A 13,054-nucleotide genomic window follows, 5' to 3' on the forward strand; every position below is an offset into this window, starting at 1 on the left:
TCAGAATAGGAGAGGACTCACCTGCTCCTCCTGGTGTGGGATAAGAGGTACTGGGTCAAGTCCAGAGCTGGGCAGTGCCCAGCCCCCACTCTCAGTCCACCCCCTCACCCCCAACCTCAGCTGAAGCTCCCAGAATAAAGTGTCTGGAATATCAGAACCTGGGTCCTGCTGCCTGGTCCAGCCAACAGGGGCACGGCTGGGCTCCTGCACCTGCTGGCTTCACTACCCTCTGCTCTCTTTGTCTCGGTTCTGGGCTTTATCTCTGCTCCCTTCTGCCTCCCCACCATCTCAACATATAGTCTGTCTCTCTTTGAATTTTGAGACAATTTAAAACTTCAGAAAAGTGTCAAATACAGTGCAGAGAGCCTTCCCCGCTGCCCCTGAACTATTTGAGAGTAGCTGACCCATTGCTGTACCCTCTCTGAAGGCTATGCTATGCTAAATCACTTCAGTCGTGTCCAACTCTGTGTGACCCCATAGACAGCAGCCCACCAGGCTTCCCCGTCCCTGGGATTCTCCAGGCAAGAACACTGGAGTGGGTTGCCATTTCCTTCTCCAAAGCATGAAAGTGAAAGTGAAGTCGCTCAGTCAGGTCCGACTCTTAGCGACCCCATGGACTGCAGTCCACCAGGCTCCTCCGTCCATGGGATTCTCCAGGCAAGAGTACTGGAGTGGGGTGCCATTGCCTTCTCCGACCCTCTCTGAATACGGCCCTATTTTCCTACAAGGACTTTTCCTACCTAACCCAGCACAGCCATCCAAGTCAGAAAATTGCCACTGATGAGTGACTACCTTCTCATCCTTGGTCTCCGCTGAAGATCGGCCAGTTGTCCTCCTGATGTCCTTTAGGGGAGTGGAAAGAATCCAGTTCAGAATCAGTGGTGGCATTTGGTTGTCAGGTCTCTTTAGTCTCCTTCAGTCTGGAAGTCTCCTTAGCCTTTCCTTGACTTTAGTGACCTTGTCACTTTGGAAGATTATAAGCCGCTTCACTGGTAGACTGTCCCTCCGTTGGGGTCGGTCCGATGCTTCCTCTTGATTAGATTCAGCTTGTGTGTCTTTGGCAGGAGTATCGCAGAAGTGATGTTCTGTTCTCATTCCATCCCCTCCCTAGCGCACGATCTCCACTCATCCCCTTACCGGTGACGTTAGCTTTGATCACTTGATTAAAGCGGAGCCTGCCAGGCAGAGTTACTTTTTTCCCCTTTCTAATTTATAAGCATGATGTGGGGAGGTGCTCTGAGCCTCGTAAATGCTCTGTTCCTCACCAGCCTTTCAGTGTTTTCACTTATTTCACATATCAGTATGGACTGCCATTACTGTCAGCATGTATTTTGATGAATCACTACTATCATGATGTATTGATGCTCACGTCTTCCCAGATCTGAGCAGCCCCTTCAAGCTGGCTCCTGTGTCCTTTTTGTCTGTCTGTTCCCCTTTGAGACTCTGGTTCCCTTTATAGTCTCTGTGTTTCCATCTAATCATTCTCATTCTCTGTATGTGCTTGCTTGTCTCTGCCTTTGTTTCTGCCTTTATCTTGATCCTCTTTTTTTTTTTCTTCTCTGACTGTTGCTTTTCTCTTTGTCTCTGTCTCTCTTTGTATTTTCCTCTTTTGTTTCTGTCTCTCTCTCCCTCTGCCTCTCTCTGTCTTTCTGCCCCTTTCCCTGCTGGCTTTCTGCCTCTCCTTTCATCTGTTTTTCTCTGTGTCTCTCGTGGCTCCATCTCCTTTACCCAGGACTCAGCACTACAGGGCTCTCAGCTGCGAGCCCTGGACATGCTGGGTTTGTATTCCAACCTACAGGCATTGTACACATTTATGTATGTCTATTTGCTATCAAAACTTTCGGGGACTCTGCCAGCCGTCCCTTGAGCACCTAGAGCTGGGAGGCTCAGACTGGGGTGCTAGGAGGGGGACTTGGAGAAAAAGAATCTTCTCCCTGGAACGGTGGGGTGTGCAGTCGCGTCTGTGTGTGCCCATGCGTGTGCCGGGGGCTTTGGAAAGCTCTGTGCCTGGGGAGCCAGTGGGGCAGCTCAGTGTCTATGCTCTGCTGGCCCCTGCTGCCAGAGCCGGGGAATAAATCCAGTCAGACACCAGGGGGAGGTGCCTGGGAGAGGAGCAGCGTCTGCACTCAGGGCGTGGTTTCCTGGGGTGTCCTTGGAACAGCCTGTGCCTGGGCTGGGGGCTGCGGGTGGGAGGAGGGAGGGGGTCTTAAGCAGTGTGGAGGACTTTGTGACTTAGAGTGTGTTTACATCTGTGGTCACAAGGGGGTGTGGAGCCCAACCTCGCACTGTCTGGAGGAGGCAACTGAGGCCCCTGTTAGTGGTCGGCTGGCGGCTGGCCCAGAGCTCACAGAAAGCCAGACACAGAGAAGGCTTGGACTGCCAGCCTGTCTCTCATCCCATGTGTGTGGTGGTGTCATTTTAAAAAGGATATTTAGGGACTTCTCTGGTGGTCCAGTGGTTAAGACTCCACACTTTCAGTGCAGGGTGGAGGTTCAGTCCTTGGTCAGGGAACTGAGATCCTACATGCTGCATGCAGCTAAAAGAAAATTTTTAAAACAGGGTATTTAACCTATTGATATTTTCATAATGTAAAGAAGAGGAAATAGAAATAAAGATGGAAGAAGACTTCTGGGCTGAGGCAGCGAGTAATAATGAGGATTTGAGAGAGAACTGAGGGGCAGTGCACTCACAGGGGTGAGACGTTGAGGGCCATCAGCAGCGGTGGATGAAGTTAGCTGCATGCGCACGGGGAGTACTATGCAGCGGTGAGAAGGAAGGCACTGCTGTTCTGTGTGACCACAGGGGTGAATCTCACAGGTTCTTGCGGAGTCAAGGAAGCAGACAGAGGAGTATATACGGTGCTATTCTATCATATGAGGTTTAAAAACCTGGTAGAATGGGTCTTTGGTGACAGAAGCCAATAGAGCTTACCTTGGGGTGATAGTGACTGAGGTCACCAGGGAGCCTCCAGGGGTGTGAACCCAGGGGGCATACATGTGTCAGATTGTATTGAGCAGCACGCTTAAAATCAGTGCACCTTGCTAATACAGAAAGAGTGGTTAAGAAACCATGGAGGAGCCTGTGGTGCCTGGATGCTGGGGTTTTTGGTTGTCTGAGCCCCACTGCCGTCTGGGAGTCTGGGTCACACCCATAGCTTTCTCTTTCCATGGGCACCTCCTTCCAGAAATGGGCTCAGGCCCTTCACGGCTGAAGGGGCTCTCACCTCTCGTTCCCCCAGTGCTGGCCTGCTTCTCCCTCGGTCTCCCGGCTCTTTCCCCAGGAGCCCAGCCTGACCTCTGTGCCTCTCCTCCCACAGCCAGAGGACCTGGAGGCCCCCAAGACTCACCACTTCAAGGTGAAGACCTTCAAGAAGGTGAAGCCCTGTGGGATCTGCCGACAGGTCATCACCCGAGAGGGCTGCACCTGCAAAGGTGAGTGGCTGGCGGGGCCGTGGGGGAGGGGAGCGTGTCTTCGTGGAAATGAGAGGCTTGGGGCCCTGGCGGGGCTGGGATGTCCTTGGGGTTCCAAGTGGGTGCCTGGTCCTCATTTGGGAGGAGAGGCTGAGCACACGGATGGCGAGCATGTAGGTGTGTGTGAATGGCACATGGCAGGTGATGGATGGCATGGAAATAGCATGTAGTTTGTGTGTGGATGACATGAAGAAGGTATGTGGGTGGCCTACAGATGGCATGTGAATGGCATGGGGAAGGCGTTTGGATAGTACGTGGTGGCAGGTGGGTGGTGTGTGGCTGGTGTGTGGCTGGCTCGTGGAGGGTGTGTGAAGGGGTGTGGTTGGCCTGTGGATGTCATGTGGTTGGTGTGTGGCTGGTGTGTTCAGGGCGTGTGGAAGGTGTCTGGGGGCGTGTGCCTTGGCACTGGGAGTACTGCAAAGATGCCAAGCCACAGTCCTTCCCTTGTGGCAACTGAGGGGAGAGTCTAAGAGGCCCCCGGCTGGCCTCGGCAGAGGGCCTGCTGGCTGGCAGGCTTTTGCAGTCATTGTTTTCACATGTTCCTGGAACCGCCTGGGCTCGGCTGTCACTGCCACCAGAGGAGTCCGTGTCTTGTCTCAGATCACATGGTGAAATCAGCAGGAGGCCCCTGTGCCCAGTCTCGGCGACTGACACCATCACCCACATACTTGCCACCGGCTGCCTCCCTCTGTCATCTCCCATCAATTGCCAGCACCTCTCCCCGCTCCCATACAGCTTGAGTCCCTGAGCTTCTCATCTTAGGTGACTTCTCTCGCTTGGGTGACTGACAGAAGCCCTTCTGCCTCTCGCATCCCCACCCACCCTCTCAGCCCACCTCCATGCCAGCTTCCCTGGGACTCGGCGTCAGTTCCCTGGGTTTCGCCTCGGGAGCCCCCATGCCCTCAAGGCAAAGCGCAGACACCTTCCTGCAGCCGTGCAGTCTGGTGGACTCACCCCTTGCCAGCTCCCCTGCCCCCCAAGTGCACAGTGAAACCAGCTGCACCTCTTGTACTTCCCGAGTACGCCAAGTATGTCAAACATGCCAAAGTGCCAGGCTCTTTCTTTCCTGGAGCCTTCTTTCTAGCCGGGCTCTCCCCCTCCCTTCCCTCCATGCCCGTGTCCCAGTGAGGCTGGGAAGATGGGTGTCAGACCCTAGGGAACAGTGATGAAAACAGTAGTGAAGCACACAGACACGTGATCTCATGCAGGGCTCATGGCATGTGGGAGGTGATGGTGTCATCTCTGTGCTACAGCCGAAGAAACTGAGGTTCCAAGTAGTCAAGTCTCTTGCCCAGACACGCAGCTGGCTGGGTCGGAGTGGTGTTTCCAGCCTGTGTGCTCTCTGGGCAAGGAGCGCTTCCTAGATGAGGAGTTTCTGCTGGTGTTGAAGTTGGAGTGGATGGATGGAAGTGTGTGAGTGTGTGCATGCATTTGGGGTGCATTCCAGGCAAGCCTGATACAGGCCAAGGGCAGAGTTTTATGATCCTTAACTGCAGGATTGGGACACCCAGACTCTGGGGGCCAGCAGGAAGGAACATATGTAATACCCAAATTAGCCGCATGGTGGCACCCTCCTCCCAAGTGGTCTGGCTGGGATGTGTTTAGTCGCTTGGTGCTGTCCGACTCTTTGCAACCCCATGGACTATAGCCCACCAGGCTCCTCTGTCCATGGAATTCTCCAGGCAAGAATACTGGAGTGGGTTGCCATGCCCTCTTCCAGGGGATCTTCCCAACCCAGGGATTGAACCCAGGTCTCCCGCGTTGCAGGTGGATTCTTTATCTTCTGAGGATGGATGGTGCTTAAGAGTCAGAGCTGGGAGAAGTCCATCACCAGCTCCCGGAGCTTGCTCAAACTCATGTCCATTGAGTCGGTGATGCCATCCAACCATCGCATCCTCTGTCGTCCCCTTCTCCCATTTTCGATGCTGGGAAAGATTGAAGGTGGGAGGAGAAGGGGACAACAGAGGATGCGATGGGTGGATGGCATCACTGACTCGATGGACATGAGTTTGAGTAAGCTCTGGGAGTTGGTGATGGACAGGGAAGCCTGGGGTGCTGCAGTCCATGGAGTCGCAGAGTTGGACATGACTGAGCAACTGAACTGAACTGGGAGAAGTCAAGGAGGTATTGCCTAAGGTGGGGTCTTGCATGTTGCTTGCATCATAGCCCCCACCTCATCCTGTCTCTTGAACCTGCTCCTGTTAACCTCTGGCCCACCCCCAGTTCCCTCCTTCCTTTCCCAGTGCTTCTTCCCTTCACCCCAGTGACACACAACACTGCTCTGATAGGAGGCGGCACAGGGCTGGGAGTAGAAGTCCTGACACGCTCACTGGATGACTGTGGGCACTCTGGCTGCATGGTCTGTGATAGTCTGTGGTCTTAGGTTCCCAGGATGACCTGGCTAGAGGGCCTGGGTGGAGCAGGGGCTTTGACCCCATGTGAATGGAAGGCTCCCACAGTGTGCAAAGATGTCCTGGGTCTCATCTGGTTTGGAGCCTGGCCCTGCCAGTGTGAACCAGACTGGAGGGCGGGTAGCCAAGAGGGCTGCCAGGCTGGTTTGGTAGCTCTGAGTGAATGAGTGGCGAGAAGGAAGAAGCCGGGGCCACTCTCCAGAGGCACCAGCAGGTGTCAGAACTGGGCCACGGAAGGCCCAGGGGCCTCCAGCCCTGCAAGGGAAGACAGAAGACTCCTCGCTCTTCAGGCCACATGTGCACCCCCAGTGAGACAGGTGAGGTCACCAGGTTTGGGGGCAGGGTTGGGGCCACTAGGCTTAATGGCAGGAGATGCAGAAGTGGACCGACTGTCTGTGGTTTAGAACCAGGAGGTCATGGTGGCACGAGACTCACTTATCCATCCCTTTCTCCCTCCCTCCACCCACCCATCCATCCAGGGTCACCAGAAACGGTTGCACAGGTCATTCACTGGCTGAGGGGTCAGTTCTCCAAGGCCAAACCAAAGGATTTGTTGTGCTCTCTAGCTCATGGCAAATAGATGGAGAAACAGTGGAAACAGTGGCAGACTTTATTTTGGGGGGCTCCCAAATTACTGTAGATAGTGACTCCAGCCATGAAATAAAAAGATGCTTTCCTTGGAAGAAAAGTTATGACCAACCTAGACAGCATATTAAAAAGCAGAGACATTACTTTGCCAACAAAGGTCCGTCTAGTCAAGGCTATGGTTTTCCAAGTAGTCATGTATGGATGTGAGAGTTGGACTATAAAGAAAGCTGAGAGATGAAGAATTGATGCTTTTGTGGTGTTGGAGAAGACTCTTGAGAGTCCATTGGACTGCAGCCAGATCCAACCAGTTGGATTTAGGGTTGCATCCCTAGATCCAACCAGTCCATCCTAAAGGAAATCAGTCCTGAATGTTCATTGGAAGGACTGATGTTGAAGCTAAAACTTCAGTACTTTGGCTACCTGATGGGAAGGGCCAACTCATTTGAAAAGACCCTGATGCTGGGAAAGATTGAAGGCAGGAGGAGAAGGGGACGACAGAGGATGAGATGGTTGGATGGCATCACCGACTCAATGAAAATGAGTTTGAGTAAACTCCGGGAGCTGGTGATGGACAGAAAGGCCTGATGTGCTGCAGTCCATGGGGTCGCAAAGAGTTGGATATGACTGAGCAACTGAACTGAACTGAACTAGCTCTTCTTCCTGTCTTCAAGTCTCAGGCTGCAACACAGTGATTCTCTGGATTAGTGGTTAGGGGTTCAGGGTTGAGTGTCAAGGCCCTGCATGCACAATCTCCATGGGGCTTGCAATGTTGAGGGAACTTTTGCTGCAGGCAGGGGCAGTGAGGACACCAGCCCAGACCTAGAAAGATGGGGGCTCTGGGTCCTGTCTCCCACTGGCTGCCCTGCCCCATAGCTCCCCACACGTGCCTGCCTTTCACTGTTTAACAGACTATGGCTGAAGGAGGTGGGGTGGGAGACAAGGTCGGGAAGAGAGTCAGGGAACCCGGGGTCTAGTTCTGATTCTGAGAGGCTCAAAGGTGAACGAGGCAGACAGAATGGAGGTGGGTGGACATGTGAGTGCCAACATGACGGATATACAGGCAAAGTGGTGGCCATGAGACCGTGGCCGGTCTTCCTCCCAGGTATCAAAGAGTTAATAATAAACCCAGTCCTCTCTCTGAGGGGGTGATTGTGAGGAGCACTGAGATTCTTTGTGTGGCTGTAAAGGGAGACCTGGCGTGCTGCGATTCATGGGGTCGCAAATAGTCGGACACGACTGAGTGACTGAACTGAACTGAACTGAAAGTGACCCCTGGTATTAGGACTAAGTCTCCCCATGGGGAGATGTAGGTAGATGAGACAGCGGGAGAAGAGGCCTCTGGGGCCTTTGTCAGTGGCCTATCCTTGACTTCTGGGGCTGGCCATGCGTAGGCCAGGTGAGCTCAGATAAATCTCTTCCCCTGTCGGGCATCAGTTTTGTCATCTTTAGAAAAAGGGTTGGACCAAGAATATCCACTAAGGCCCAGACCGTGGGAGGCCCTGGAGAATTCCCTTGTTGGCATCTGCAGAGTCTGGAAAACTCTCCCAATGTAGGCCGACCCTCCACCACCTGCGTGCAGGCGTGCACCCATCTGACAGTCGTGAACTGGGCCCCTCTGGGCTGTATGCCATGCTGGAGCCAAAACCCAGCTCCTAACCTGGGAAGACAGACGTGCTGTTGGACAATTCCAGAGCCCAGTGTGTGTGAAAGGCTGCCTCTGACTTAGCAGATTTTCGTCAGTCTTCAGTAGGGAATCCATATGTTGTCTGGATCTTGAAGAATGTGTAGGAGTTCCTCAGTCCAAACAGAGGATTTCCCACAGGTCCCTGGGGGACAGTGCTCTAGGGAGTCTAGGGCCTGGACCAATGGCCTCAGCCTCCTGCCAGGCTGATATCCAAGGGAAGAGACCAGAATGGCAGCTCAAGAACCCAAGACTGCCATCCAGCCTTGAGTGGGGCCCGGACTTAAGAGCCCTCCCCTTCTTCGTCAGCTTGCAAGGTGAGGGCTGTCACCTGCAGTGTCCCCGAGAGTGGGATGTACCTGGGGAAGATGCTTCAGCCCTTAATGGGACAAGTCCACCTAGATGCCCTCACTAGCTGGGTTTGGGGAAACCTTGTTTCAGGATTTCTCCTCTTTCCTGGGAATCCCAGCTTCCAGCCTGTGTCCCAGTCACTCCTTGGAGTCACTGGAAGCAGCCTGGTCAAGTGGGAAGACACTGGGTTCTAGTCCTGGCTTCCTCTTGCCTGGCTGTGTGACCTTGAGTGAGACGCTTAACCTCTCTGGGCCTAGTTTTCCTGGTTCTCCAAACGAGGGGTTGCACTAGATCTGAGGCTCTAAACTGAGTTCCAGAGGAACTATAAGGTTCTTCAGGGCCTGAGAAGGTGGGAAAAAGGGGGAAATCAAGGGTAGGCTTAAGGACCTGGGGCCCTGGAACCTCTGCCCACTTTACTTGGAGCAGCCCTGGTTTCAAGAGTTAAATATATCAGCGAGCAGAATGGTGGTGGTCCTGCATTTGATTCAGACATCCTAGATTCAAATCCCAACTTTTACTAGTGAGAACAGCTTGCTTCATCTTTCTGTGCCTCTGTTACCTAACCTTTCAAATAAGACACACAGCAAACCTTCCTCCTTGAGTTACTGTGGGAATTACCTGAGACAATATATGTAAAGTGCTCAGAACAGATCCTGGCACATAACAAGCATTCAATAAATGCCAACCAATATCATTGACTGCAGCCACTAAATTAAAAGACGCTTGTTCCTTGAAAGAAAAGCTATGGCAAACCTAGACAGCATATTCAAAAGCACAGACATCACTCTGCTGACAAAGGTCTGTCTAGTCAAACCTATGGTTTTTCTAGTAGTCATGGACGGACGTGAGAGTTGGACCATGAAGAAGGCTGAATGCCGAAGAACTGAAGCTTTCAAACTGTGGTGCCAGAGAAGACTTTTGAGAGTCCCGTGGACTGCAAGGAGATCCAACCAGTCAATCCTAAAGGAGATCAACCCTGAATATTCATTGGAAGGACTGATGATGAAGCTGAAGCTCCAATACTTTGGTTACCTGATGTGGAGAGCCAACTGATTGGAAAAGACCCTGATGCTGGGAAAAACTGAAGGCAGGAGAAGGGGGTGACAGAGGATAAGATGGTTGGATGGCATCACCGACTCAATGGACATGAGTTTGAGCACACTCTGGGAGATAGTGAAGGACACGGAGGCCTGGCGTGCTGCAGTTCATGCAGTTGCAAAGAGTCGGATACGACTTAGTGATTGAACAATATCATTGAGGGGGCTTCTCTGGTGGCTCAGTGGTAAAGATTCCACCTGCCAATTCAGGAGACATGGGTTAAAGCCCTGGGTGAGGAAGATCCCCTGGAGAAGGAAATGGCAACCCACTCCAGTATTCTTACCTGGGAAATTTCCATGGACAGAGGAACCTGGTGCGCTAGAGTCCTTGGGATTCAAAAGAGACAGACATGACTTAGCAGTTAAACAACATCATTGAGATTCCATGTAAGAGTCCAGCTGCATCAAGAGTTTGGCTACAAAAACAAAAACCACTGGATGGGGTGACCTAGAAGGTTTCTTCTTGCTTCAACTTCAGAGCCACACCATACGCACTCCCCCTACCACCCCAAGTCATCTTGCATTAGGGTTCTCCAGAGAAGCAGAACTAATAAGGTAGGTAGGTAGGTAGGTAGATATTTATTGTCACGAATTGGCTCACATGATTGTAGAGGCTTGGCAAGTCCAACATCTGCAGGGCAGACAGTCAGGTTGGAGACCCAGGGGAGAGTTACCGTTCAAGTCTAAAAGCCGGCAGAATTCCTTCTCTCTTGGGGAGCTCAGTCTCTGCCTTTCAAGCCTTCAACTGATTGGATGAGGCCCACCCACATTATGGCCGGCAGTGTGCTTCACTCACAATCTACTGAAAGCTGACACCTAATATAAACCATCACACACCTCCAGGCCACGCCACAGAAATAAGCAAGGCAGGGAAGAGCTGTGAGGCCTGGTGGGCAGGAGGCAGGTTTCTGCCGGCTGGGGAAGGAGCAGAGGCCTGGCGGGCACGCAGGCGTTTTATCGCCGGGGTCAGGTGCACACCGAGGCTCTGCGCTCATTTTCCGACCCGAGGCCAGGAGGAAAAGGCCATTTAGATCCCAACAATGTTGGCTTCCTGTGTTCCCAAGAGGCAGGAAGCCACCCCAGGACAGAGTCCAGGCCGCCCAGTGAGGCAGAGTCAGCCAAGGGCTGGGGTTGGGGTGCTCCTCCCCACAGGTGACCTACAGACCCCTCCCCACTCCGAGGCTTTTGGCTCCATCTCAGGCTCTATTGTGAAGGGGCAGTGTTGACACCCACTGGCCGAGATGGGGCTTCTGGGCTCCATGGAGCTTTGGTTTGACAGGGTCCCTCCCCAGAGGTCCTCATCTTGCAGGGTCCCTGGCCTTCTGTGGGTGTGCTCAGGTGGCGTTGATCCTGAGATGCGTGTCCAGGATATCTGAGGGGTGCTAGGAGGGGGAGGTTGGAGTTCTGCCCTTGTTCCCCTAGAACAGGGGTCAGAGATGCAGGGGACTTTAAAGCAGGCAAGTGAGTGTGGACAGGTCATGGTGGGGCCACCAAGTATCCAGAGAGAGCTGCTCTGTTGCATGGCACTCCAGCTGAGAGAAGAAGCCTTTGTATTTTAAACATTGAGGCAGTTAATGAAGACAAGGGCCCAGGCCCAATCTGCCCTGGAGGCTGCTAGTTGGCTGCCTCATTTTCTGAGCAGAAGTCTGAGACTCAGAGAGGGGAGTGACTTGCTTTGGGTCACACAGCTGTAATAGCAGTCAGGACTAGAACCCAGTTCTCCTGACTCAGAGTTTTTCCATCTAATATCACAAAGGTGATGGAGATGCTGCTGGTCCAACTAACCCTTATACAGAACAACCTCTGGGCTGGCCAGGTATATTAACTTATTTAGTTCTCACAACAACTCTGTGAGGTCGATGCTTTTATTACCCCCATTTTAGAAATGAGGAGATGAAGGGTCAGAGTGGTTAAGTAACTTGTCCCAGATCACAGAGCTGGTGCATGACCTGCGTCTGAGCTGAGTCAGTCTACATGCAGCCAGGTAGGAAAGTGGGTAGATAGAAAGCAGGAGCCCTGGGGGAGTAGGTGAGGATAAATCAACTCCTTCAGCGCTCTCACCCTTTGCCAGGCTTGATCGTAGGTGGTGTTTGCCCTGAAGCACTTAGGAAGACTGACTGTGGTCCCCACCTGCCTTCTCCCCGCAGGGGGTGGAGCTGAAGAGTGAAGCTCCCTACCCTCACTTGCATGTTTTCCATTGCTTCAGAATGTCAGCCCTGGTCCCAAGGGTTTAGGCTGCAGAGAATCCTTCCAGTTTGAAATTTACTCCACATTTATTGAGCCTCATCTATGCCAGACCCAGTACTAGGGGAAGGGGCAGGACACAAAGCTACAGAGTTAAAAAGGACCTCCCTTTCTGTCTTAAAACAGTTGAATGTGGGGGAGAACAAATAATAACGGAATGCTTAGTCCTCCAAGGTGATAAGAGCTTTGTTGTGGGTTGAGGATTCTTGGAGCACAGAGGAGAGAGGGACCATCTTTGAATGCTTTATTATCCAGGGTGAGCATTTTGAACTGGGCCTTGAAGGATGTATGGGAGTTCACCATTCCAGACATAAGCCTTGTTGACTCAGAGTCTGTGGAGTTTGGTGTGGCAGGGACAGATCTCTTTATGGGCAGTGGCTGGAGGTGGAGGCAAGACGTAGGCTTAATAAGTGTGTTGAGCTGGACAGAGGGTTCTAAGCAGGGGTGTGATATGATCAGTTTGTTCCTTGGAATGGCCTGTGACTCAGTGAATTGAAGGGAGACAAGGCTGGAGGGGGAATGTGGCCCAGGGAAGGATAATTGGTCGGAACTGGTACAGTGGTAGAAAAGGAGGTGTGAGACTCAGCAGCCTCTTTGGATGACTGACTGCTTGGTAAGGTAATGAAAGGGAAGAAGGAATTACAGAGAGGAATATACATATACTCAGGGAGCGAGGAAGGACCCAAAGGATGGCCTCTAGTACTAGTTCTCAGCGTCAGCCTTTGGCCTCTTGCTTTCTGAAGGATCCTGTGCTCTGGTATCTGTATTAGTTAGCTGTAGCTGTGTAACAAATCACCCTAAGTCTTAGCAGTTTACATCAAGTACAAAATTATTCTCTCACATAGATTCTGTGGGTCAGGGATTCATAAGTAGGGCCTCACCCACATACCTGGGTGGTTTGGACTTGGGTGTCTCATAAAGTTACTGTCAAGATAGCTGGGGCTGTAGTCATCAGAGGGCCTGATGGAGTAAAGATCCACTTCCAAGGTGGTTCAGTTGTGTGCCAGTCAACCTGGTGCTGGCTGGCAGCAGGAGGACTCAGTTGTTCCCCACACGGCCCCCGCATCGGGCTGAGTGTCCTCATGACACAGTGACTGGCTTCCCCGAGAGTGAGCAATCCAGGAGACAAAGGCTGATAACTTAGCTTCAGAGGTTATACACTATCTTTTCTATAATATACGATTGGTCTATAAACCAGTTCATCGTGTGAGG

The 13,054-nt window shown here is 52.4% G+C and overlaps 1 protein-coding gene across 23 annotated transcripts in view; it reads left to right on the forward strand.

Annotated features, from left to right (window-relative positions):
- The window catches only part of TNS1 (tensin 1), a 248,954-nt gene that overhangs the window by 44,467 nt on the left and 191,433 nt on the right, over window positions 1-13,054 (forward strand). For all 23 annotated transcript variants that reach the window (XM_086340655.1, XM_086340672.1, XM_086340664.1 and 20 more), the window contains exon 2: window positions 3,317-3,431. In XM_086340655.1, coding sequence (XP_086196781.1) covers window positions 3,317-3,431 — 115 coding nt within the window. The remainder of the gene's footprint in view (window positions 1-3,316; window positions 3,432-13,054) is intronic.

Source organism: Bos grunniens, chromosome 2, assembly GCF_055505025.1.
Source record: "Bos grunniens cultivar Pamir isolate PY7600 chromosome 2, Bosgru_T2T1.0, whole genome shotgun sequence".
NCBI lineage: Eukaryota > Metazoa > Chordata > Mammalia > Artiodactyla > Bovidae > Bos > Bos grunniens.